At 34.9% G+C, this 26,906-nt stretch overlaps 1 protein-coding gene across 4 annotated transcripts in view; it reads left to right on the forward strand.

The window, feature by feature from the left end:
* LOC145685763 (trypsin Blo t 3-like) overlaps positions 1-26,906 on the forward strand; it is a 127,699-nt gene that overhangs the window by 84,317 nt on the left and 16,476 nt on the right. For 3 of the 4 annotated variants that reach the window (XM_081758273.1, XM_081758275.1, XM_081758276.1), the window contains exons 2-5: positions 7,719-7,792; positions 9,668-9,756; positions 12,330-12,471; positions 23,267-23,380. In XM_081758273.1, the coding sequence (XP_081614399.1) occupies positions 7,719-7,792; positions 9,668-9,756; positions 12,330-12,471; positions 23,267-23,380 (419 nt within the window). Of the gene's footprint in view, positions 1-2,012; positions 2,085-7,718; positions 7,793-9,667; positions 9,757-12,329; positions 12,472-23,266; positions 23,381-26,906 lie in introns of those variants that run through there. The other variant, XM_081758274.1, reaches the window with a different exon arrangement.

A 26,906-nucleotide genomic window follows, 5' to 3' on the forward strand; every position in this document is an offset into this window, starting at 1 on the left:
ATGGGTGATATCGGTGGTCGGGGTCTTACCAGCGTTGCCAGATCTAGCATAATGATGCTAGATCTAGAATATTTGCATGTCTTTAGCATCTAGCATCTTGCCCAAATCTAGCATAATTTCAGCAAGTTTATCAAAAAGCCGTCAAACCTGGAGATGAGAAAGAAGTTGGTCGTGGGAAGAAAAAGAACGGCAGAAATGTATCCTCTCCCATTGATTCATACAGTCGGTAAACCATACAGGCAGTCTTATTATCCGAAGTAAGTTAGAAAAGGCTCTGGGCTTTTTTGTATGTGGCTCCACCCAGGGTTTTCTAATCCTTTAACTGCGAGGGATGGGAGGAGCTATGGGGGCCATTCTCCCCCAACTTTTTGACAACTTCACCATCTTTATTTCTGACTTCATGACCATCTTTATTCCTGAAATGAAAGGTCCGAGACCGACCAAAAATCTGCCCCCCAGCAGACAATTCCCAACTCCGCTTATGCTGCGAGGTAATTTTCTTTCAAAATATGTAAACAAACACTTTGCATTCATTTATACGATATATACGCCATTGAGTCTGGCAACGACTGCACTAGTTTAGTTGAGTTAAAGCTTTGGTGCGCGAAGTATTGAGTTCTATCGACGCATTCTTCCGTTCTGCGTATTTTAAGTTACGTTATCGTATCTCAACTACGTTTTTTTTTTTTTTTAACTCCTGAATTAGTAATTATGAGAATCTAGCATAATTTGACCGAATCTAGCATAATTTCGATCAGGTTTTGGAATAATTCCGAGCTGTGAGTCTGGTAACGCTGGGTCTTACCTAAGCATCGCACTGCGCGGCAGTCGCTTCTGAGCAGTGAGAGAATGAGGATCGATCATTGCGCAAAGTGTTTTTTTTTTCATTTTGGTGACTTGATAAAAACCGAAAAATGGAGCGGGCGATGGAGCAGCGATACGCCATCAAATTCTGCATTCGCTTGGGCAAAACTGCTTCAGAGATTCTTGCCTTGATTAAGCAGGCCTGCCTAGACAATGCCAATTCGAAAGCCCAGGTTCTTTGTTGGCATAAAAGCTTCAAAGACGGGCGAGAAACAGTTGAGGACAAAGATCAATTTTGACGCCCTTCGACGAGTTCGTCGGATGAAAACGTGTCAAAGGTGAAAGAATTCTTGGACTCTGACCGTCGGTTGAGCCTGCGATTAATAGCGGAAGAACTGAGCATATGCAAGTCAATGGTACACACAACATTGTAACAGAGAATTTGAACATGAGAAAAGTTTGTGCAAAATTGGTACCGAAAGTGTTGAGTGATGAACAAAACCAACGACGAGTTGACGTGTGCCGTGAAAAGTGGATGTTGCGGAAGGTAAAGCTGACTTTTTCATGTTTCCGAGAGTGAAAACCAGCCTGAAAGATCGCCGTTTTGATTACGTTGCCACCATCCAGAAGGCCGTTACCAAATCTTTAAAAGGCATTTCGGAAGCTGACTTCCAGGGAGCGTATGAATCATGGAAATCGCGCTGGCAGCGGTGTATCGACGCCTAAGGGCGTTATTTTGAAGAATTTTCAGGAGATGTTAAAATCGGATAAATAAATTCCTGTTTACAGACTCAGTCTCATTACTTCTTGGACAAACCCTGTATGTCGAAGCTACCTTATCCAGAACTATAAAAGCTGTACAAGTGTGAGTTATGCGATAATTCCATCTTTCATAGTTTCAATAATCACGGTTCATATGTAGTATAAATGCTTCTAAATGCTAAGATAGTAAACATAGTCGAGTTTTAAAATAGTTTCTTCTTGTGAATCTCGTTCTAAAAAATTAGAGAAGAAAGCTAGAAGAAAACTACTTTTTAAAACCTTTTTTAAAAATCCATATCAACTCAAATTACGTAGTCGTTGACGTGAGAAAAGTCAAAACACTTGGATCAACCTATTGGCACGCAGAGTTATTACAAAAGAAAATGAAGAATAAAAAAAGAGGTAACAAGAATCGATTACAATATTGTTTAATTGAGAGTGTTTGAGTGAACATAACTTCACGCAGAGAAAGAACATGTTCTTCACTGCTGCCATACTTCTAATTCTGTTAACTACTGGTTAGTATTTCTTACAATTGATAACAGTTATTCGTTTTCAACTATATAGAATAGTCTGTGATTCGTAGTTTTTATTCTTTTCTTCTTATGTAGTAAATTTATGACATTTTTTGATTACAAAATTTTTACGTGTGAAACATCGCTGTATTAAGTTTCGTCAATGTTATTTAAAAAAAAAAAGAAAAACATTATATGTAGGAGCACTTTAATTTCATTTTGCGAATCACTAACTACACAGGATAAATTAAGTTGGAATAAAGCGGTATCTCTCTATGTAAAAGAAATCCTGAGTAATCAACGCCTAAGCCAAACTGCTTATTGCTTAAGCTAGAAACTTCAAATTTTGAGGGAGCATAAAATTTGCGATATACGGTACAATTAACGAAGGATTTTTTTTTAGTAATTCGGTGGGTTAATAGTCTGACATACTAAAAATAATACAAAATTTACCATTTTTGTTTTGCTTGTTTATTCATAAATGAAAGGAGATAATGAAATGCAACTTACCACAATCATAGATAATGTTATTCTACAACAGAAAATATGAACCTGAAGAATGTTCAGTGTTGCCATCCATAGAAATTACAGTGTTGCAGCATAACATTTCCCTCAAAATCTAAGTTAAGGCAGCGACAAGAGGAACAAACTCAACTGCATTTGATTACGTATCATGTTATCTTGGAATCCTGTGAACTATTTTTTAAAATAGTTGTATTTTGCTTGTAATAAAATAATTTTAACATGCAGTTTTTAAAATTAAATAATAATGCTCGGAATCTATTAAGGTTAGGGACATTAAATTTGGAAATTGGACTTTTTCATTTAAAGTAATTAGAGATGTGTTTAATCGTTTCTTTGTTTTTGACCTAGAAGGGAAGAATAAAGGGTAGAACAAAAAGGGTGGGGCTACAATTGTTATAACTGATAGGCCATATCTCGAAATCTTTTAAGGTTAGATACATGAAAATTCACACTTAGTGTTTTAATTTAAATAAACTAAAAACGAGTTTCGACGTTTTAGTTTTTCTTAGAAGAGAAGTAGGTGAGCTTTCAACTATTATAGTAAGATTGAGAGTCATGTTAGGAATGTAAAACTTGGTATACAAACTCCTTATTTAAAAAAAAAAAAAAAAAAAAAAAGTGAGCATATGCCGTCGTGTTCCCAGAAATTGCGCCACAGCGTCCCCGGAAATTCCGCTTTAACGAGAGAAGGGTTCAATCTCTCTCTCTCTCTCTCTCTCTCTGAATTTACAAAAATGACTTCGAGGTTCTTTCTTATTATCATGAGAAAAAAGAATTATTTGAAATTAATTTTTGATCACTGGTTCACCCATTTTCATGCACAAGCAAACCTCGAGATATGCGTATGAATATGCACGAAAAAATATTTTAAAATAATATGCATTAAAAATTTAACTTAAGCACTGAAGTATACACTAAGAAAATAAAATTTCAATTTCTTACTAAAATATCTTACGCATTCCTTAGATTTTCTTCTGTAAATTCTCTGCATTTATCAGTGAGAAATTTTTTGTAGCTCGAAAAGTTCCTTCACCATAAGTCACTGCTGCATGCAAAAAAACACCAAATGTCTGCTGGTGTTAGATCCTCTTTCAATTCCGTGTTTTCACCATTAAATACATTTGCAATGTCACAAATTGTTTCGTACCCGGAATTTTTGGCGTAATACTTGCCTAAGGATCAGCTTGTATCGCATGATCAAGTCAAAAGTCTCGTTGCGTGCTAAATCGAGTCTGGAGATTCCAAACCCAGACGTGAGATATTTCAGGCAGGTAACCTCGCGTGAAGCGCCCTCGGTAATTCGCTGAAGATGCCTATACTTTATCATCATTATTGATTTTATTCAAACAACTTGACTTTTCATAATGTTCTATCCATATTTACCTTACATGCTATATATAGTTTTTAAGTTCTTCATTATGTCTTTACACTAAGCATTCAATTACATTGAGAAAAAAAATTGTAGGTGGCGTACTTAAAAAGCTAGGTTACATGAGTAATTCCTATAGTTTTTGGACTTAACGTATAGCAGACGTATAACTGAAAACGCATCTTTTATAATACTTTCCGTATAACTGTTCCATCTATAAGTACTTTCCGTATGAAACAATATAGGCGGTTAGGATCTCACATACAAATGGACATATATAACATTTAGCTGAGGAATGTAACATAAGTATATGCATGTAATATACGGAAAACTGTTAGATGTCAGACATCCTGCAACGGCATGATGTAACGTCTAAGGGCAGTGCCTTTGTAGCATACGGATAACGTATGTTCCATACTGATTTCTGTAGTAAGCAGGAGGAATCCGTATATTTGTACAATATACCGCTGTCCGGAGAACGGATTTTTCTCAGTGTAGCAATTTCCTTATTATAGTTTTTGAGATACGTGGACGACTTCATTTATTTTCATTGATTTTCCATTGCCTTTAATGTTCTTGGTTCGTAATTTTTTTCTGTTCCATCTATTTTAGGTCAATTTCTTCTTTCAATGTAGAATCTACATAGTCTGTTCTATATTTAAGCTGATTTTCAGCCATCTTCTTCTTCTTCTTCTTCTTTAGATAAGTGGAGGAATTATTTCTATTTCAGTATTTCACTGATATTCAATTGTCGATAATGTTAATGTATCGTGCTTTTTGACTATGTTCCATCAATTTTAGGACAATTTGCGTTTGGAATATAGAATTTACATATTCTCTTCTACATTTAACTTGAATTTCAGCCAAAATTATGTTCACATCATTGCAACCGGATATTCTCTTTATTTGACGCTATTTTCGTTACACCGTAAGTTTCACTGGACAAAGTCTGCGATAATTCGCCCAACAAGGAGAGTGAATGCTGCAAACCATTCTTACGGTATTTTCGAAAATGGTTGTGTATGTACTTAATTTTGTTCTCAATGCCACTAATAGAGAAACATTTTTGAGACATATAAATAGCCTCTCCATCATCGGGATTTAGTGAGTCTACAACTGTCTTCGCTTGATTTAAATTACCTGTTATAATACGACACAGCTTGTAGCCACGAGCCTCATCGGTTTAGAACAGGTTGCGGAGGTATCTACCTTAATATATATAAATTATATTATATGAGTTACTTTTAATTTTTAATATGATTTTTTTTTGCCCTCTATTACGGTTTATTTTATACTGTTTTTTTTAAGGAACACTTCCTAAAAATATTTTATTTTCTACTTTTCTAGTCATAATTAAATGCATTTTCTACAGCGTGGGCCCGAAGTGGTCGTGCCCCTAATTGGTGTTTTCTGACGGTTTTAGGTTTTACCTACATTTGTTTGGTAACATTGCTTGGCATTATCTGGCAACATTACTATCCATGTTCATTTGTTTTCTGCTTAGTAACAGTTATTTGCAGTGAAGTTGGGATAATCAACAATGTGTGATGCTTAATGAGTGATTGGTGACTCAACTGGAAGAAAATGGTATCAAAGACATTGTTGTGATACAGCAGGATGGAGCACCAGCGCACTTCGCGATTCACGTGCGCAATTTAACTGAGTCAGACGTTTCCTGGCCGCTGGATTGGAAGAGGTTGTGCATCTTCAACAGCTCCCTTTTCCTGGCCTCCAAGAAGTCCCGATCTGACGACACCAGACAATGCTCTCTGGGGTTTCATAAAGCAACAAGTAAGAAACACTCGATATCACACAATGGAGGAATTGCGAGCAGCTGTGGAACACGCCTTCACCCTCGTGACTCCGGAGTATCTCCGCAAAACATCTGCGAGAACTTGGCGCAGGATTTAGCTGTTACATGGGTGGTGATCTACCGGTGTTTATGACTCTTAAGACTCTTAAGACCTCAAGGTAACTGCGTACAGATATTGTACCATAACTAACACTATATTGTTGAAACTAAAGGGGGATAGCCCACTTCGGGACCACTCTGTATTTACATTTTACTCTACTTCCTACATCTATCATCACATGTTTTTTTTCATGTGGTCCATGTTTGGATCAGATTTGAGTTTAGCGTGCCATTCAGCAGCGAGGCTATATGAGATGTGGATCTACAGCTTAATGTGGAATCTCAGTCACAGGAGCTTCAGCCTGAAATCGAATCCAGGTCTCCCACGTCAAAGGCACTTACGCTATCCACATAGCCACAACAAAGCTCGGGTCCATGTTTACCAAGACTCGTTGTCTAACTGAGGAAGAGATTCAAACATCACTCTTAGTTATTTACGATACAGAACTATATGAAAGTAACAGTGGAATATTTTATTCTCACCCGACTAGTGTTGTGCAAAATTTTATCATTGTATGGCCTCAGGAAATGAGTTAAGATTGGAAAATTTGAGGACACGATTAAACCATCGTTAAATTAAGGTTGCAAAGATTTGATGACACATTGAACCTCGTTAAATCAATGTTGCAAAGATTTAAGGACACGGTTGAACCTCGAGCAAAGATTTGAGGCCACGGTTGAAGCATCGTTAAATTAAGGTAACAAAGATTTGATGACACGGTTAAATCATGGGTAAATTAAGGTAGCAAAGATTTGATGACACGGTTAAATTATCGTTAAATTAAAGTAGCAAAGATTTGATGACACGGTTAAACCATCGTTAAATTAAGGTTGCAAGGATTTGGTGACACAGTTAAATCATCGTTAAATTAAGGTTGCAAAGATTTGATGGCACGGTTAAACCATTGTTAATTTAAAGTTGCAAAGATTTGATGACACGGTTAAACCATCGTTAAATTAAGATAGCAAAGATTTGATGACACGTTGAACCTCGTTAAATTAATGTTGCAAAGATTTAAGGACACGGTTGAACCATCGAGCAAAGATTTGAGGCCACGGTTGAAGCATCGTTAAATTAAGGTAACAAAGATTTGATGACACGGTTAAATCATGGGTAAATTAAGGTAGCAAAGATTTGATGACACGGTTAAATTATCGTTAAATTAAAGTAGCAAAGATTTGATGACACGGTTAAACCATCGTTAAATTAAGGTTGCAAGGATTTGGTGACACAGTTAAATCATGTTAAATTAAGGTTGCAAAGATTTGATGGCACGGTTAAACCATTGTTAATTTAAAGTTGCAAAGATTTGATGACACGGTTAAACCATCGTTAAATTAAGATAACAAAGATTTGATGACATGGTTAAATCATGTTAAATTAAGGTTGCAAAGATTTGATGGCACGGTTAAACTATTGTTAAATTAAGGTTGCAAAGATTTGAGGACACGTTCAACCATAAATATATATATATATATATAAAACATTGACATTAAAAACTGTTCAGAATGTAGAATGTATATGTAGTAATAAAAGTGAATTAAATGTGAGTTTTAAACTCTTGTACTTATCCGGCAGCCATTTTGTTTCACTTCGTTCACATTTCTCAGGATACTATTTTTTTTTTTTTTCATAATATTCTCCTATTTTCTTTGTTCTTTTATAATTTTCTCCAGTGTGAAGTCCATCAAATTAGAGCATTGGATATGAACAAAATGCTGATTTTTCTGAATGGAGCATAGTTGCATTTTATATGAAACAACCTTATTGAAAACAGAAAATATATTCTCTATCTTCAATTACCTAAGTGAAATACAATTTATCTTACAGGTGTACCGAAAAGTGCTGCTCAAAATAGAATATACTTCGGTCAAGAAGCTGATGATGGAGAATTTCCGTATCAGGTAAATTAATTATAATTAATTTGGGATCAACTATGAAATTTCTCATTTCAATAACAAGTTATGTATTATAACAAGTTGTGAGTGGCTGCGAGAGCAACCTGCAAAAAAGTAAACAAGTCGAAGAGATTAGGAGCTGCTACCATCTATTGATCGTACTACCTTTTAAGCACATAAAATTTGCTATTACTCAAGTCTTTGAATAGACTTAAATTGAAAAATTCATTTAATAAATACAAATGTGATACAGAAATAGCTGAAACAAAGGAAAAAGTGCTGATACGACGTACAACTAGAAAATAAAAAACACTTATCAATACTATAAGTATACTATTTTCTTTAAAAAATAATCTATCAAAACTTCCATGTCACTCAGGCACGTACCCAGAAATGTTCGTTGAAAGGGGTCTAAAATTTGGAGCGGGTCAATACTACAAGCCACTGCGTCTATGTAGTATTGAACGGGTATTACCCAAGTAGCTTTTTCGGTTGGCAAATGGTTGGGCCAACCGACCATAGTTGATTGGCCAACAGTGATTTTGGCGGTACTGCAAATCGTTATGCCAACAATTATTCGCAACGTTGGGCCAACAGAAGATTGTGTACAGTTGGCCAACCAACCAATGGACGACAGTGTGCAACCATGGAGGAGTTGGACCAACGAAATTCCAACAAAATGCCAACGAGAAAATCACAGTTGGCCATCGATCATTACAATACAATCTACCAACTATGGTGTGGTTGGGCCAATGGAATGCCAACAAACCACCCACGTGAAAAAAACCGCCAACGATCGTTATCCTACGGAACACCAACATTGTGACAACACAATAGAACATGGTCTTTCGATGCGTTACCGAAACAACGATGCACCTACGTTGACTCACTATTTTGTTTTCGCTTGTTGGCATCGATGGTTGATGGATTGTCGAATTTGCCGTTGTCATTTTGATAGTGGCTTTGCCAACGATGCCTACAAATAGACAAGGGTTGGCACATCGTTTAACAACGAAAATGTTACTTGGGTATTCTGCACCCGAAAAGGCAATAAGTAATTGTAAAATACTTCCATCCATATTTTCAGGGAAAAAATGATAGAAGAAAATTGCTTTTATATGAGAAAGAATACAGATGAAGTATAAATACAGATGAAAATTTCCATGCTACAGCAATCATTTCCCTGTTAAACCAGTACAGTTTTATTGAGAACTTTTTGGGAGGACGGAGCCGGTGGAAACCCCCTCTTCTTGTGGGTACGCCCCTGGTGTCACTTACTATTAAGCATAATCAAATTTAAGTTCGTTACGTAATTTGATCAATCATGCTTTTAGTACTATATGAACGTTATTGAAACTCATGTTCAAAGTACTTTGTTGTAAATATTTGTAACGTATTTTTGTAGCTAATTCGAGAAATACGCTCTAATAATTGAAGAGTTCATTTTCAAAACGTTTCTTATTCGTTTTTGATTCAAAATTCAGAGAATGAGTAAACTAAGATTTATTTATTAATTTATGCTCTTATTTGATTTCAAAATCCATACAAAATCGGAAAATATATTTCTTAAGGATTTTGAAATTAGATAACAGTAATTACAGCTAAAATTAAAAAAGGATTTCTAGTTTAGCCCTTACCTGAATTTTGAATTAAAAATGGGCAAGGGATGTTTTGAAAATGAATTCGTCAATTGTTCTAATGTTACAAAATAGTAGACCGAAATATCTAAACAAAATTACTTTAATATCATATTGTTTATTAATGAATGTGGTTTAAAATAGTTTATTATTAAATCACGAATATTTTAATAAGATTTTTTAGAGACTGCCAATATTTTTTTTTTTTAAAAAGAGAAATCAGATCATAAATTCCGGCTTATAGGTATCTATCCAAATCAGTAATGTCCATACATGTGGAGGATCCATTTTAAGTGAAGACTGGGTACTGACAGCGGCTCATTGTATTCAATTGTAAGTATGTAACATCATTACTTGATTTAAATCTATAATTAAATTAAATACATGGTTCAATAAATACGCGAACTGAGCTACTAGGGTGGCCTTGAGTTGAAGTTAGGCCGTGCGCACTTACTGCTCTGTTGGCCGGGGACACACTGAAGCGATACAGTAACCGCCATACCGTCGAGGCAAGCGTACGGCTATAGTGGCATTGGTTTTGCGGTGTCCTGTTTTTGTTCACGTCGACGATGGATGGAACAGATGGAACAAGGAATCAACATAAAACTTTCGGTGAAACTGGGAAAAATTTCTCAGGAAATTCATGAAATGCTTATGAAAATAACACTGAAGAAAACAGCTCTTTTCAAGTGTATCAAGCATTTCTGTGAGGGGCGTAAAGACTACAACGATGAGGAAAGGTCAGGACGACACGAGTTTCTGACCCGTAATTTGATCACAGCCATAGATCATCCTTGCTACTCACCAAACTTAGCCCCATGCTATTTCTTTTTGTTTCCAAAATGTAAAAATGTTCATGCAGGGGCGGCACTATGACGACGTGGAAATGATAAAATGTAAATCGACACGGCACCTGAAGAGACTGACTCCTAAGACTTCCAGCAATGCTATCAACATAGAACACAGAAGTGGGACAAGTTCTATAAATTGGAAGTGTTTTAAAGGGGATAAGATTGATGTACCCTAATTTTGTCAAATGCAGTGTTTATGACATCAGTTCGCGTAGTTATTTGACAGACTATATAGTTTAGCTTCTCTGTTATGCTCAATTGATTAAAAAAGATAAATTTTAATTACTGCGTAATGGAAGAATTGGTTGAATTAGTCGATTAGTTTAAAGTAGTGGTAAGAAACGGGATAACTGAGGGAAAACCCACAGACATGTTGTGTCCAATAACAAACTTACCTTCATGTAGAATAAGGTTGAGAATTATGGTTCTGGAATAAAATGGTCAATCTAAATACATTGGCACATCCTGGAATTCCTTTAGGTTTAGGAAAATGATATTCTATTTAGATATTTCATATGAAATAATAATTGTTTTTGTGTTTCTTGATATTTAACATAGAAAGATAGAGGACTGAAGAAAGTAGCATCATCTCAAGTTTTGCTTATGTGAAAAGAAGGCGCAAGTTTCTCCACCAAAATAAATAATTGTACGGTTTTCATTACACTATTTATCAAAACGTTTATAATGCCTGGTGTCTGTACCTTCTTTCTACTTTTGAAACAAACTTGCAGAATACAACTTGCACCATATAATAAAAAAGATCAAATACAACTGTCATTATATAATACATTGATCAAATACAACTTTCACTATACAATACATTGCTCAAATACAACTTTCACCATATAATGCATTGATTAAATACAACTTTCACCAAATAGTACATTCATCAAATACAACTTTCACCATACAATACATTGCTCAAATACAACTTTCACCATATAATGCATTGATTAAATACAACTTTCACCAAATAGTACATTCATACAATACATTGCTCAAATACAACTTTCACCATATAATGCATTGATTAAATACAACTGTCATTATATAATAAGTTGATCAAATACAACTTTCACCATACAATACATTGCTCAAATACAACTTTCACCATATAATGCATTGATTAAATACAACTTTCACCAAATAGTACATTCATCAAATACAACTTTCACCATACAATACATTGATCAAATACAAGTTTCACTATATAATATGATGATCAAAATACATTTTGAGCTTACAGAACAATCTAGAAGAGACTTTCAAACATATTCTTTTCACCATCAAGACTATCACTGACAATTGTTTTTTCGAGTGCCCCATAGGTACTATACTCACGTTTATTTACAAAATGTTCTAAAATAAGTAAAGTAAAATAGTGAGTCTATAGGCCATTATAAACATTTCTTTCTTTTCTCTCTTTTATATTTTCAATGCTAATAATATTTAAGGTTATTATATTAGTAGATGATTATTTGTCTTTAAGTTATAATTGTTATAAGTAGGTAATGTTTTATAATTGTAAAAATTTTCTTAATTTTTTGTCATAGTTTAAACCTGTTCTTTAGCATTCCAGAAACTTCTGCTTCTTTCTTGATTATAAGTTTTCCTTGATTTAAAGTTTTATATATAGGGTCTAATAGTTGATTATTTTCTAAAAAATATTTGTATTAAAATTAAGTGTTGATAAAATGTATTGTGATGAAATTAGCTGAAAAACATCAAAACACTTGTAAAAATTCTAAAAATAACACCAACATGCCCTTTGACTCCTTGTAATCTCGAATCTCTAAACTGTACTTCTGTCAGAAAAATAATCAAGAACTCCAAATTAAAGCTTGTTTTTAGTTTAAGCATTCCCGCCTAAATATGTAATGTCCATGGTTTATCCTCCTAACCTCCCTATTTACCCCATTCTTCTCCACACCTACGTTTCACAGACCTTTACGTATTTCTTGTAATACACATAATATAATAATCCGCTCAAAACTTTTGATATTTTTTGTTTCGTAATTATTCAGTACGCTTTTGTTATAACCTTTTACATGTCAGCGTTAAGAAGCCTCACATGACAATTCTGGCTGGCACAGTAGACACGAAGTCAGGCGGCTTCAAAACTTACCCTGAAGAGATGTTCTACCATAAACACTATGACGTCACGGATGAAGCTGTGAATGACATCGCAGTTATCAAGGTGAATCTCTCTTTCTTTTCTTACTTATAATTCTAGAGTGAAACATAACTGCCACCTCTTAATGCCTCTTGATATATAGGGCCAAATGATTTATATGCTTGGTCTGGAGTTCGATTCCCATTAAGACTTTTTGTTTATTCTTGAATTTTAGCGTCCTTTTTCAGCATTGAGGCTATATGAGACATGGAGCTATAATTTATTGAGATATCCGAACTCACCGTAATTAATTAAAATTTATGATCTCCCTACGGACCTGGATAGAACTCGAAATTCCCTGCAGCAAAGGTACACTCATGTCCAAAATGATTGTCGCATATCTATAATTGTTTTCTTGTAAGAATATAATTTGATAATGATTTTCCAGGGTACTTTTAATGCTGATACTATGTGTGTAATCGGGAAATGTATATTTGTGGCAAATTTCATAGGGAAAGAATTATAAATACGAATATTAGTATGAGTGAAACAAAATGTTGCTAAATGGACAAGAAAGTTTTGTCTTCGTTTTATTGTTCTTATTTACTGCTCGTTTGATATGAAATTTTCCACATACATTCCTTTGCCGATTATACAGATACTAACATTATAAGAAATACCGGGCGAATTCGTTATCAAATTATATTCCTACAACAACATATTTATAGACATGCGACAATAATTTTATAGACATGCTTCAATAAAATATTTCAGAAATAGTGATCTATTTTATTGCGAGGTAGCCAGTACATAAATATATAGAAATTTGCCACTTATAAGAATGTGTTCGAAGTATAAAGGAATAATCTCGACAACGTAAGAGATAGATTTGTATTATTTTTTAAAAAATTAGAGATTTATAAAATGTAAAACATTTTATAACTGATTTGATAAAATGTTTTATTTGTAAATTAGTACACGATGATCTTATTAACATCAAGTGAATTTTTAAATTGATTTTACTTAATTTTATTTTTACTTAGTTTTTGTGGAAGTGAAAAGTGAAGCTTTCGAGATGTTACATTCTTACAAATAATATGAATATTTTAGTATGCTTAATTTATATATTTTTCTTTTCATTTTTTGTATATGTGTGTGTATGTTTTTTTTGTATTTCTGCATAATATGTATAGAAATGTACCTTATGTATGCCTTTTGTAACTGGAGCTTGTAGTCTGTTGGGGTAAATAAATAAATAAATAAATTATAAGTATCGTAACGTAAATCAGGTAATGCAGAAAAGTGTCCTACTTGGAATACAAAATATTAGTGCCCTTAAAATTTTCTTTGCTCCTCCGTTTGTACCCTGCTAACGGACTTGTACTGCACAAGACTGACATGTAATCCGATTTTATTTATTTTAGGGCCTAGATTCGGGAGGACGAGGATCTGAAAAGGTTGGGGGGACGTTTCACGTCATGCCGTCCCCCATGCCTATCTTTGACCATTGCTATTTTTCAAAGTGGGGTACACCATAAATATTTTGTGGAAGTGAAAGAACGACGTCTGCCTGAGTTCCCCTCACTGAAAGGCAAAGCGTATCCGGAAGTATATCTTAAATAATTGTAAACATAGATCAGCAACACAATTATGAAAATTTTCTGAAAAGGAGCTAAATCTAAGAACTTTCGATATCTTTCCTTAGAAGAGCAATGTTAATTATTTAAATTTCGTGTTAATAAAATTGAAACGAGAAATCTTTACTTTCTCGAAACCCTGTTAAAGACAACCCTTAAGGTCCTCAATCCTGAAATTGTTCCAGTGTCATCGTCAAATTTGAGAACTTCAACGCAAAATCCTTGTTAAGAAATTAAAGTCGTGAGTCTACGAAAAAAAAAAAAAAAATCGGTTGATATAAGATAGATATTAATATACAAAATTGGTGTGACTGACGCTTATTGTAAAACCAATATGTGATATCAAATATCACAAACGCAAATTTTGCGTTATGTTGATGCTGTTCGATACATATGGGTTCCCATGTGTCTTCGCGACTTTGTGTCGCCAGTTTTATTATAGTAAAATACCAATAATAAAGATTGTGCGTGATTGCTGTCCGAAAAAAAACGAGAAAATCAGTTTCCCATGTTTCCAGGACTCATTTTCATAGCAGCACCGTAAGTTGAACAGTGACAGACAGTAGAGTAGCGGGCCATGCTCGCTGAAAAGTGACCACTGGGCTCTGTAACAAGAAAATACAGTAGAGTAGCGAACTGGCAACATTGGTCGTGCCCTGTAATTGACTGCTCTTTTGTTATTATCTGCTAAACAATTCAACCAAAAACGTAAACCACTATAGAAGGAGTAAAATTACTTTACTCTCTACAAAATATTTTGGCAACAAATAATTGGAATCTAATTCACATCATTACAGAATTCTTACAACTCAATGAAATTCAATTATTTAAAAAAAAAAGGGGGGGGGCTGATGAAGCATTTAGCGAAAACTCATACTAACAAGATTACAATAAACCTTTATTAACTTTAATCTCTCATCAAAATCAATAATTTTTAAGACCAATCCGAAAATCCAAATATGATGTACCTATTATATATTTATATATATCTATATCTATTAAAGTAGTTATACTTCAATAATTTTATTTTTATGTTAATCAACAGATGATAAAATTGTAGAACCTATTCAACTAACTTGTTTCAAGGATTCTACGGAATATCATCGATAAGGACTATCAATCAGAATTAGTTCATCGAGCAAGCATATTCATTGCATCTTACGTATAACAAACAAAGTGTAATACGGAATACAGCCTTCAGGCTGCCTAACAGCAAACAAAACCCTACGACTGGGTTCAAGATTAAGAATAAGAATAATAAGTAAAATTCCGGTTGGAAGCAGGAGGTTGAAACTATCGGGTAAATTAGAGCAAATTGTTGGTTTTCCATTAAAGACCTTGAAAAACGTTCGGCCAACGTTAGTATTTCAATTTTAATTTATCATGACTAATTCCAGAAATGGCGACCATCTGGCCTACGTGGGACTAAAACCAAAGTGTTCTACTAGAATATCATCTTAATTCTGTGTGATTAATAAACAAATAATTGTCTCTTAATTCTTCATAATGCCATTAGTCTATGTTGTGAAAGGATATTTTTTATTCAAACATACTAATTTTCAATAGGTCCATCGATGTCGTCGAACCATATAAGTGAGTATCATTCCGCGTTGTAGAACTACGGTAGAAATAAAATTAAGTGAACTCAAGACTGAAACTGGTCGTAATCAGGGGGTGCTCTTAACCTATGTCCCGAACCTCTACTTTCACGCTCTCTTCACAGTGACGTCACCAGCGAGGAACTTAGAGCTTGTCGTCTGCTTGGCGCGCGAAGATTTGCTAGTAAGACCACAAACAATTCTTTATTTATGTTGGGTTTTTGCTATGTTGAATTGTGTTGTTTTCTTTTCTAGTGGTGTACGTGGACGAATATTATTTAATAGAGAAAAGGTGTATATCTCTTAAGATTTCTTTACGTGGGCTTGGCTGTACAGACATGCAATATTGCAAGATAATGTGAACTTGAGTACGTGTGTACATATGTATTTTTACGTGTATTTGTCTTTAATCTCCAAGTGTTCCACATTATAGAATTAGGGATGTACCGATATATCGGTATCGGTAATATCAGCCACTTTTGGGAGTATCGGTATCGGCATTGGCAAATAAACACCGATATTTACCGATACATTTTTCAAACTATTTTCAGTTTGTTTAATATTAACAGTGACACTTATATTTCATCGGTTTCTTTTAGAGTTAAAAGTTGTTCTAAATTATTATCAATTGTACAATCAATCGATTTCTTTATGCATGTATACGCCTTTGATTTGCACTATTCATACTTAACTGATAGTTTTAGTCCCTCCATGCCAAAATAGTGAAGAAAATACAAAGGTCCTCAGTCAGGATCATAGGCACCCGAAGAAAATTTTCTAGGGGGAGACGATTTTCCGATTTTAAAGTAAAATAAAGCAAGTTTATTTTCCTTATTCATTTTCATAAATTTCTATATATGCATAAAGTTCATAATTTAAAATTATTTTTCGATTTTTTTTTTTTTTTTTTTTTTTTTTTTTTTTTTTTTTTTTTGCTTATTGGTTCCCTAGATGTTTGAGTTAGAAATCAGAGTAAAACTGCGGGACATCGTCTGGATAGAACAGGTCGGGCGATTGCCCCACGCTTTGCACCACAGAATGGAAGAGTTTGACCGTTGAGGAAAACTAGCAGGTTAACTATTTCTAATTCATTGTTGAGATTAGTGTTGTCCACGAAACGAGATCGAGGCGAAAAATGTCTCGTCGAGACGAGGAGAATTCGAGACGAGGAGAATCTTTTTAATTCCTTTAAATTTAAAAATATGGGAGTTCTCGTGTCGTTTTCGAGGCAAGATGAGAAACTTCACGAGTCTCATTGGCAACACGAGTTCACCCAAGTATTAAACCTTAAACACTGATTTAAAGTTGCATGGTTCATCGTTAGAAAAACTATAAATTGATAAAGTGATTGTAAGAACACAATGAAGAGCATTCAAAGATACACAAGTCATTACACAATATACTCCAATAATAAATATGGTTTAACTGTTGTTATATCTCATCCTTCGTGGATCTCCCGTGACTTTAGGAGGTCAGGACAAATTTTCTACACAAATTTATACAAGAGGCTAGAGAAACTTCGAGGCGAGACGAAAAGAGCTCTTTTTCGAAAATCGATTCTACAAGACGAGAAAACCTAATTTCTCGTCCCGTCTCGATTCGTAACACTAGTTAGCATACAAATATTTAGATATAAACCAAATACATTTTTCCGGACTGTCTACTATTACTGTCACGAAGTGCAATCATAGCGTCAACAATAGTTACATTAAATATAATCTGTGATGGATAGTCGACATGACGTTTAACACGGATGGGTTCCGTTTTAATAACACTGCAGTGGTCGCGCGTTCTACTATTGTAGAACAGGAGTTTCATTTTTAAAATCCTGAGCAATTGGCAACACGCTCGACCTTAAGTGGTTGTGTACCTTTCTCTGAAATCCTTCTGTACATTCGAGTCAATTTTCACCGCTTGTTCTTGCACCTGCTCAAATATGTTCCATGATTTCATAAGTGTTCTACTATTGTAGATCGCGCGACTATTGGCGTACTGGTTTGTTAAGTATTAGTGATTTATTTCGTATTACATTTTCACGTTATTTTTGTGGAATACGTGTTTGTAATATATGAAATGTCAGTGCACAACAGAGAACAAGTGCGTCTTTAGTTAGAAGAGGCATAAAATGACTGTGAAAGTGCATTTGAGATTGAAGACATGTAGGAGCTCGAGGAAGATTTTGATGAAGAAAAAGTTGAGTGCAGTGATACCGAAGATGTACGTGGCAATATACCGAAAGAAGAAGAAAAAGAAAACATACCAGTACAAGCCACTGTTGAAGTCATGGATCTTGCTGCACAAACTTCCCTCGATACACATGCGTTTTATATCGGTAGAGAGAAGAAACTAGAACCTTCTCGCTGGTATGTAGATCCCATAATACCAAGAAACTCACGAACTCACAATTTGAATATAATACCAGCTTTCATAGGCTTGGCCCACAAGGCATCTTTTTTATGGCTAATTGATGATGAATTGATGAAGAAACGTAGCTGGTGTTAATGCTTTTAATATATTTAGAGCAAATAAGAATAATGAGAATGTCAGACGAAAGAATTTCCTCCATGATCTAGGTTTTGATCTAGGCTGATAAAGCTAGCAATAAGCCAACGTTTAGCCGTGGAATCCTTGCCAAACGAGCTTCGACACAGAGGAATACTTCTGTTTGGGTTCAGTGAAGGTGTTCCATTACCACAAGACGGAGATTCTGGGTTTGGAAAATGTTTCCTTTGTGGCAATTCTCGCAACAAATCAACAAGTAAAAACTTTTGGAAAATGCCAGAGATGTGTGTGCCCAGACCAGCAGAAAAGCGTGTGTCACGATTGCTTGGAGTAGGCAGTCATTCAAAAAGAGTACATCAAATTATTCTACATGTATGATGTATAATAGAAAAAGATTTGTGCTGTTATATGAACACTTATACCGAAACACTTGTTCGATTTCAGTTCAACATTGTTATATATTAAATACGATATAACAAATGTTTCTTTTGTCAGTGTTCTTGTATTAATCAAATAAGATAATTTTAAAATATTTTAAAACGTGTATAATACTATAACTAACATACCCAAGACAGAATATCGCTAAAAATCATATCACTATAGAAAAATATTGATGTTCTACAATAGTAGAACGCGCGACCACTCACCTAAAGATGGAGGGCGCGACCAACGCAGTGATAATCATGTGGAGAATATATGAATTGGCAATTTTAAACTTTAAGCCTGAGTGCCGTATATTGGACAAAATAAAATGCTAGGCATCAAAGGGCTTCCGCAACTGAATACATCGACAATCTATTATTAATATTATTAATAATCTTCTTCTTCTTCAAATTATTATTATTATTATTATTATTATCCATGGTTTTATGTATTTATTGAGATATTCTTATCAGTAATCACAAAGTAATCTATTTATGCCGGGTGTGGAACTCACCTCATCATTGGTTCCGCAACTCCAGGCACCGGAAATTTCAGAGATTGCCCTGGTAAAACACATATTTGTCTGCAACTTTGCTTAAATACATTCACAGCAACATTTCAGATATAAATACATTTAAAATGTAATTATAATCCAACAATTGTCTATCTCATCAAAAAATAAATAAATGATCATGCAACACAGGTACATCGTTAATTTTCCATAATATAAATTGCGTTAAGAAGATGTTCTATTTATTTCTGGCTTATTATTTATTTATTTATTTATTTATTTGTAGTTTGTGTGTAGGAGAATGTTGTGACTGCAAAATGTTATGCATAAAGAAAGAAAAAAGACATTCTGGCTGCTTCGTACATTTCTATACCTACTTGCTGCTCCTTGCTGGTGACGTCACGCAAAACGAGGAGCGAAGCGTCTGTGCGTATAGCGCAACCTTTCCTTCTAGTAACCTTGGGTCGTAATAGGTCTATAACTTCCAGCTGTAACACTGGAAATAAGGGTAGAGACAGACCATATTCCTGGGACGCGGAAGCCATACCAAAAAGCTGATTATCTGTTGCCGTTTTTGCTATACCAAGATTAATGTTCAAATCGGATCTGGTAGTAGATTTGTCAAACATCTGGTTGCACTATAGGAATAAAAGAGATGGAATACATTCTTGGGATGGTCAATGGGTTGCAGATAACCGGCTTTTTCTCTTTTCTTATCGTTTTTGGTCTGTGGAGATCAATATTGGAACCGAAAGTAATACCTCTTCTAGTTGTAGTGGAGAATGTGGGTGAATATACGAGGGATGATCAGAAAGTAAGGTTATAAAGCCTGCAGTGAAACATGTATACATTATTTCATACAACCAATAGAGCCAACAGATAGTACATACATTAGGTTATTTTTCTACATAGTCTCCATATCGGTTGACCAAAGTAAATCACTTAATAAATACGAGGAGTGATCAGAAAGTAAAGTTACAAAGCCTGCAGTGAAACATGTATACATTATTTCATACAACCAATAGAGCCAACATATAGTACATACATTAGGTTATTTTTCTACATAGTCTCCATATCGGTTGACCAAAGTAAATCACTTAATAAATACGAGGAGTGATCAGAAAGTAAAGTTACAAAGCCTGCAGTGAAACATGTATACATTATTTCATACAGCCAATAGAGCCAACAGATAGTACATACATTAGGTTATTTTTCTACATAGTCTCCATATCGGTTGACCAAAGTAAATCACTTAATAAATACGAGGAGTGATCAGAAAGTAAAGTTACAAAGCCTGCAGTGGAACATGTATATATTATTTCATACAACCAATAGAGCCAACAGATAGTACATACATTAGGTTATTTTTCTACATAGTCTCCATATCGGTTGACCAAAGTAAATCACTTAATAAATACGAGGAGTGATCAGAAAGTAAGGTTACAAAGCCTGCAGTGAAACATGTATATATTATTTCATACAACCAATAGAGCCAACAGAGAGTACATACATTAGGTTATTTTTCTACATAGTCTCCATATCGGTTGACCAAAGTAAATCACTTAATAAATACGAGGAGTGATCAGAAAGTAAAGTTACAAAGCCTGCAGTGAAACATGTATATATTATTTCATACAACCAATACAGCCAACAAATAGTACATATATTAGATTATTTTTCGACATAGTCTCCACATCGATTGGGGCACTTGTAGCATCGTGGGATGAGTTTGAAAATTCGCTCCTGGTAAAAATCCTGTCCTCGCGTGTTCAGCCACGTTGTCACTAAGTGTTTCATCTTCTCGTCTGGACCGAAGCGACGGCCTCCGAGCTGCTCCTTCAAGTGCGGGAACAGGTGAAATGCTTGAAGCGAGGTCCGTGCTGTAGAGAGGGTGGTCAATGATGTGCCAACGAAACTGCTTCAACACCTTGGTGGTCTTCTAGGCTGTATGCGAGCGAGCATTGTCGTGAAGGAAGATGACGTCGTCTCTCCCGATTACAGTCCGTCCGTAAACTTCTACCAGCTACCGGTGAATTTCAGCCGCAGTTACATGTTTCGCCCACATAATTCGAATAACTGAGTCCACTTCTTCGCAAGATCAGTTTTCCAAGCTAGTCGCCATTTGTGTTTACATACAGCTAGCGCCGTAGGTGGCGGGTGTCTGAAACTCTGTACAGTTGCCAACTCTATATATTAAAATTACCACACACCCCTCATTCCACTATAACAGACGAAACTCCAGAAATATCGGCCTTGGAAGCTTAGTTTCTGATCCTCCCACGTATTATCTTTTCTTGAGAGGTTGAATTAATTCCAAGACAGTTTATCGCTCGCTATCTATTCCCATTTTTTGTATGGCAATCAACATTAAAACCTACGTTTGTTAATTGCTACTATTTTTGGTTTGAATAGAGAGTTAACAAATGAGTTCGAAACCATTTTGGGGGCCCTGAATAGATCTAAGAAAACCGTTTCTCGATATCTCTTTACTATTTTGCTCTAATACTTGCTGAGTGATAGACAAACAGACGGACATGCCGTCTATAAAACTTCCGATATTTGTACATAGCGTATTTTATAAAACTCATATAAATACTCAACAGTCGGAAATAAAAACGAATCCTCCCGAAACGTACTCGAACTGGGACGAATTTGTCTGCAAAACATTGTATAAACACGAAAGCCGGAAAATCTCTTTTCATCGTGGAAACTTTTTATTCTTGAACTGTTGTAATTTTACAGAAACATTTCCCTTAGTGAGAGAAAGAATTCACCGAAAACAGACATTTGTACTATCAAGTTTGACAAATTATGATCTTGTTGACAGTTTTCTTGTTAATGTATACTTCATTTATAAAGCCTTAGGGGAGACCGGGGCTGGTTGGCGAACTTTTCATTCTTTATTTTTTTATGAGCAGATGGTGCACTGTATTGCAATATAATGGATGTGTACGGACAGACCAATGTTTCCTCTAATAAATTCAATTTTTGTTTTTGTTTTGTTCCTTACAGTTTTCGAAAAATAAATTTTTCCTTCTTTTAAAACGGAGTATGCCAACCGACCCCTAGTAAGGAGCTCGTAGGCTGATATTGTGGGGCTAGTTGGCATACTTTTTAAATATAGCAAAACACAAACAAAAATTGGATTTATTAGAAATAAACGTTATTTTTCTGAATTCCATTATATATATATTGCAATGAAGTAGGCTATTTGAAGTTTGAAATGATTTTTATTCACATTTAAAAGAATCAGCATTATGAAATATGAAAACTTCTTTCTTTCATTCTAGCTTGGTTGTCATGACATTGAAAGCTACAAAGATTATCAAACCACCTCAGTTTTAGTATGATTTGGTGTAGGTTAATTCTTCATATTATTTCAGAATGTAATTAAAATAACTGAACTATCAAGAAAGGTAGTTTATTTCCTGCTGTTCACAAAGTAGCTAAGAGAAACTAAGATATGTTTTAGCTGAATTATCGAGAAATGCAGTTTATTTCCTACTTTCCACAAAGCTAGGCCTCTATTTTTGTAACAAAAGAGCACATACAAAATATTCTTGATCCTGAGAATTAGGTCTATTCAGAAAATTCAGAGTCCGGCATACAGTCTTATCTCGATTTCTAAATTTTGACAGCAATCCAATACATGCATGCTATTCTATAACATTGAAGTAAAAGATTGGTAGAAATGTAAACAACATAACAATAAAACAAACAATGTAACATGCAATAAAATGAAATAAAATTTCACACGAGGTTGTTTGGCGCACTTGCCAACCAACCTCTAATGCTATACGCCAACTAACTCCAAGCCAATGTTGTGCAACAAAGTCGTAATTACTCAGCAATTGTTTGGCATTTACGTTTTATTGTTTGAATATCCATAAGAACAAAGCTCAGATCTAACTAATGCTATATTACTTACCTGTGTACTCCAAGTAGTGACGATTCTGTGATGTTGTAACGGAGAACTGAAAAAATACTTCAGACTTTCAAAAACACTCTTTATCTAATAGACGCCATAATCCATTACATGTTCCATATGAAGATGGCAGCTGCGTCCATAAGTCGCTCTTTTAGACAGAAGCAACAGCTCATTATGATAATTAATGAAGGACTTATATGCAGTTCGTCAACCAGCCCCTGCTGCCAACCAGCCCCGGTCTCCCCTAATGATCATGTACTTTTTAAAATTATTCTTGTAGGTGAAGCCTCGTTTCGAATTCGGTGAGACTGTGAAACCAATAAAATTACCAGAAGCGTGCTATCACGTACCACCTGGAAGCCAGGGAGTTATCACAGGATGGGGAAGAATGGAGGTAAAGACGATCTATAGTTCAAATCTTTAGCACATCCCTTGCACATTTGCACATCCCTTGTTCAAAATAACATGAAGGAAATTTCTACCGTTACTACGAAGGTCTCATATCTCGATTGTGCTCAATGTTGATTGTGCATAGGGGAGAGGGGGTACATTAGAATAGGGAACAGACTACCAGCGCAGTATTGTCAACGCCAAACTTTGAAATTATTTCTGCTGTCACGAAAAAGAAAGAAAAACTATTTATGTCACGGCGTTGACAATACTGCGCTGGTAGCATGTCATTAGTTTTCAGACATATTGGGTTGCACGGTTGTCATAGTAAATCTCATAATAGAAAATTCTGGGGTGAAAATTAAATATTCGTAAAGAAAGTTGTTAGGTTTTTGTGCAAATATCGTATACACATGTTTGATAAATATTTATAGAAGGTAAGCATAATCCTTTTGTCATTAATTCTTACTGATTGCATTGTGCTGAAGGTACAGATATTTTTTATAGTCAACATGTTCTATGTGTTTGGCATGTAGGGGTAGCTTTGAACAAAACAAGTGAGGTACATTTAAACAGTGTTTTAGTTTGTTTTTCTTTCAATAGTATACACTTTGCAAAAGTGATATTAAGTTTAAACAATTCTAGATTTTGCCTTGATAAGGGCCCAATGTCAATCTTTACTATACTTTAGCTGTAAAGAGTTGTGTATTCTATTGGTAAAAACCCATCGAGTCTCGCTTGAATTTCAATAGATGGTACTTTCTGTCTGGTATTGTAGTAACGGAAAAAAAATTTAAAAGCCAGTATGAACCAAGAAATCAAGCCATTCGTATCGTATCAGAATTGGAGCTGATGCCTTATTAACGCAAACTCATCGGGAGTTCAGCGGCGACAGTGATAGTGTTAACATCCCCTGGTGTGTGATGCAGAAGAGGAAGGGGATTAAGTGGGGAAAAAGCACGTCATACATTCATTCCACACATTTACATTTATTCACAAATACATATACATTCGTGCAAAATTACTCTGTTCATCTATATTTCATTTAATTTTCACTTTTCTCCAATTTTTACATCCTGACTAACTGGGTAGTTGGCGCTCTTCGTTCCGCTGGCCCCCCTTAACGATTTTGACTTCAATTCATCCCTATTTTGACAATTTTACAGTTAACCTGACTTTGACATATTTTTTAAAAATATATTACATGCATCTACTGAAATCTATTTTTAATTGCTGTCAATTTCTTTACACTATAATTTAGACACTTCGACTTTACTGTCGGCCAACCATTGCAAATGCCGATGTTCGCCATTTGCAAATTTTATTATACAAATAAGTCAATATTTCTGCATTTATAGCACACTTGACCTTAGTTGTTGGTGCACCTAATTATTAAACACCATCAACGGCATTTTATGACTTATCATGCTGTCTGTGTCCCTTGTTAACTACTTTTTAAATAATATCTGTGTTTATTTTGTAATAAAGAGTACAAAATAAACAATTTTTAATAAACAGTAGAATTAAAATACAAATATTATTTTAAAAGTAATTAACAAGGAACACAGACAGCATGATAAGTCATCAATTGTCGTTGAGTTCATCTTTCTAGTCGCTGCCATAACCTAGATTTTTGGGTAATTTAAATTCTAGTCACACTGTAATTTCTATGCATGCATGGCAACACTGAAAATTCTTCCGATTCGTATTTTCGGGTGTTGAATAACATTATCTATTGTTGAGGTAAGTTACATTTCATTACCTCTTTTCACTTACGAAAAACTGGCAAAAGAAAAATTGTTAACTTTTGAAAAACATTTAGTAGTCTGTCCCCTTAATGGTGACGAAGACAAGACAATACAAACTCATCAATTCCTAACAAATTTAAGCAGCTAAAAGTCGCTAGGCTACAGGGATGTATTACTTTTCAGTTCATTGTGTATAAATATATAATTATTCGTTGTTGAACATTAAATTACTTCACTGAGTTCTTTTATTTGATTCTATCAGAGAAGTGAGTTTGATCTGTCACTTTCTTTTTTCATGTTTTCTTTAAAAACAGAAATATTGAGTTAAAACTTTGTTCAGGGCAAAAGAAATATTTTTTACTGAACTCTTTGAAGGGTGATGGTCTCTTACACTAACCACCTTTTCTTATAGCTCTCGTACGCTTTGGTGCAGATGGTTAGAAATGCAAACCACTAAGTTTTTTTTTTTTTTTCTCCAATATTTTCCAATAGATGGTATAAGCATTAACTCGGAATAGCGGAATGTTTGTCTTTTGAAAAGCATGATAAATGAAGTATGTAGGTCACTAGTGGCGTATTTACGATTTTGTTTCGGGGGGGGGGGGTTGCCTGAAAATGAGAAAATTCTGCAAGATATTTCATATACTTTACTATAGTAAGTAAGATTTCGGAGGAGGGGGGGCTTAAGCCCGGAAGCCCCCCCTAAATATGCCACTGTAGGTCATACTCAAAATGTCATTCTCCTTTTTTCTTACCCTCAAAGAGTTAATTTTTCTAGTAACTTTAATTGTTTGTAGCGCTCTTTATTCTCTAAAATAAGAGTTATTACTGGATCAAAATTAATTGTTCAAAACTTCCCCAAACAAATTCAAATCTACGCCAGCCTTGTTTAACTCCACCCTCAGGGAAGTTCATGTGAACAGTCTTATTTTTCTCACTGCTATTGGTTGAAATTCATATTGGTAGACCCTGTCTTCTTGGAAAACCTTCAGAGAAAATGTTCCATACCAAATAAAGTTCCAACAAGAGTAAATCAAATTGTAAGAAATAAAAAAAATAATATTAGAATTTCAAATGTACCCCCTCTCCTCTACTATTTTTGCAGTATTATTTTTTTACCCCCGAGTAGAAAGTCCCGCACTAGGAAAATTATCACTGATTTTCCATTTTCCTCGTATTAAATACACAAAATAGTTGTCAGATTTTAGCTTTGCAAAAAGAAGTGTGATTACAGGAACTTCGAAAGTCAGAAATACTTTCTATCAGTACCAATATTCTGTTTTCAACGCTCGGCCAGATTATGAATCCTATACTCGCAGTACGTGCATCAAACAAGCCTTCGACAAAGAGATGGAAACGTCATTCCTGCAAATAATACTCTAAGATATGGGAATTCGAGGGTAAAATGTGTAGGGAATATGGGAGAAACGTTGACCTTTGTCAACCAATTCAGATAATGGTGACACGGATGACCGTCATAACACGTGGTTTCGCGTTATTCTCAAGCAGAATAACATCTGTGCCCACAGGCAGGTTTTAGGGCGCAAGATGCACCCATGAGAATATTTGGAGGAACATTATTTATTGAAAATGGTACAATCGAATTGAGAATGGTAAATTTAGGAGGAAAAATGGTAAGTTTGCGGAAAAAATGATCAATTCGAGATGGCTGCCCCCAAGCACTTGCGGGACGATGACACCCGTGCCTGTGGGATTCACAAGCAGTGACTTCAAAGTTTAAAATATTTTGTGTGCAGTTTATATTTTTTGTGAGTATATAAT

The sequence above is a fragment of the Thermobia domestica genome, chromosome 5 (genome assembly GCF_964235325.1).
Source record: "Thermobia domestica chromosome 5, izTheDome1.hap1.1, whole genome shotgun sequence".
In the NCBI taxonomy this organism is placed as follows: Eukaryota; Metazoa; Arthropoda; class Insecta; order Zygentoma; family Lepismatidae; genus Thermobia; species Thermobia domestica.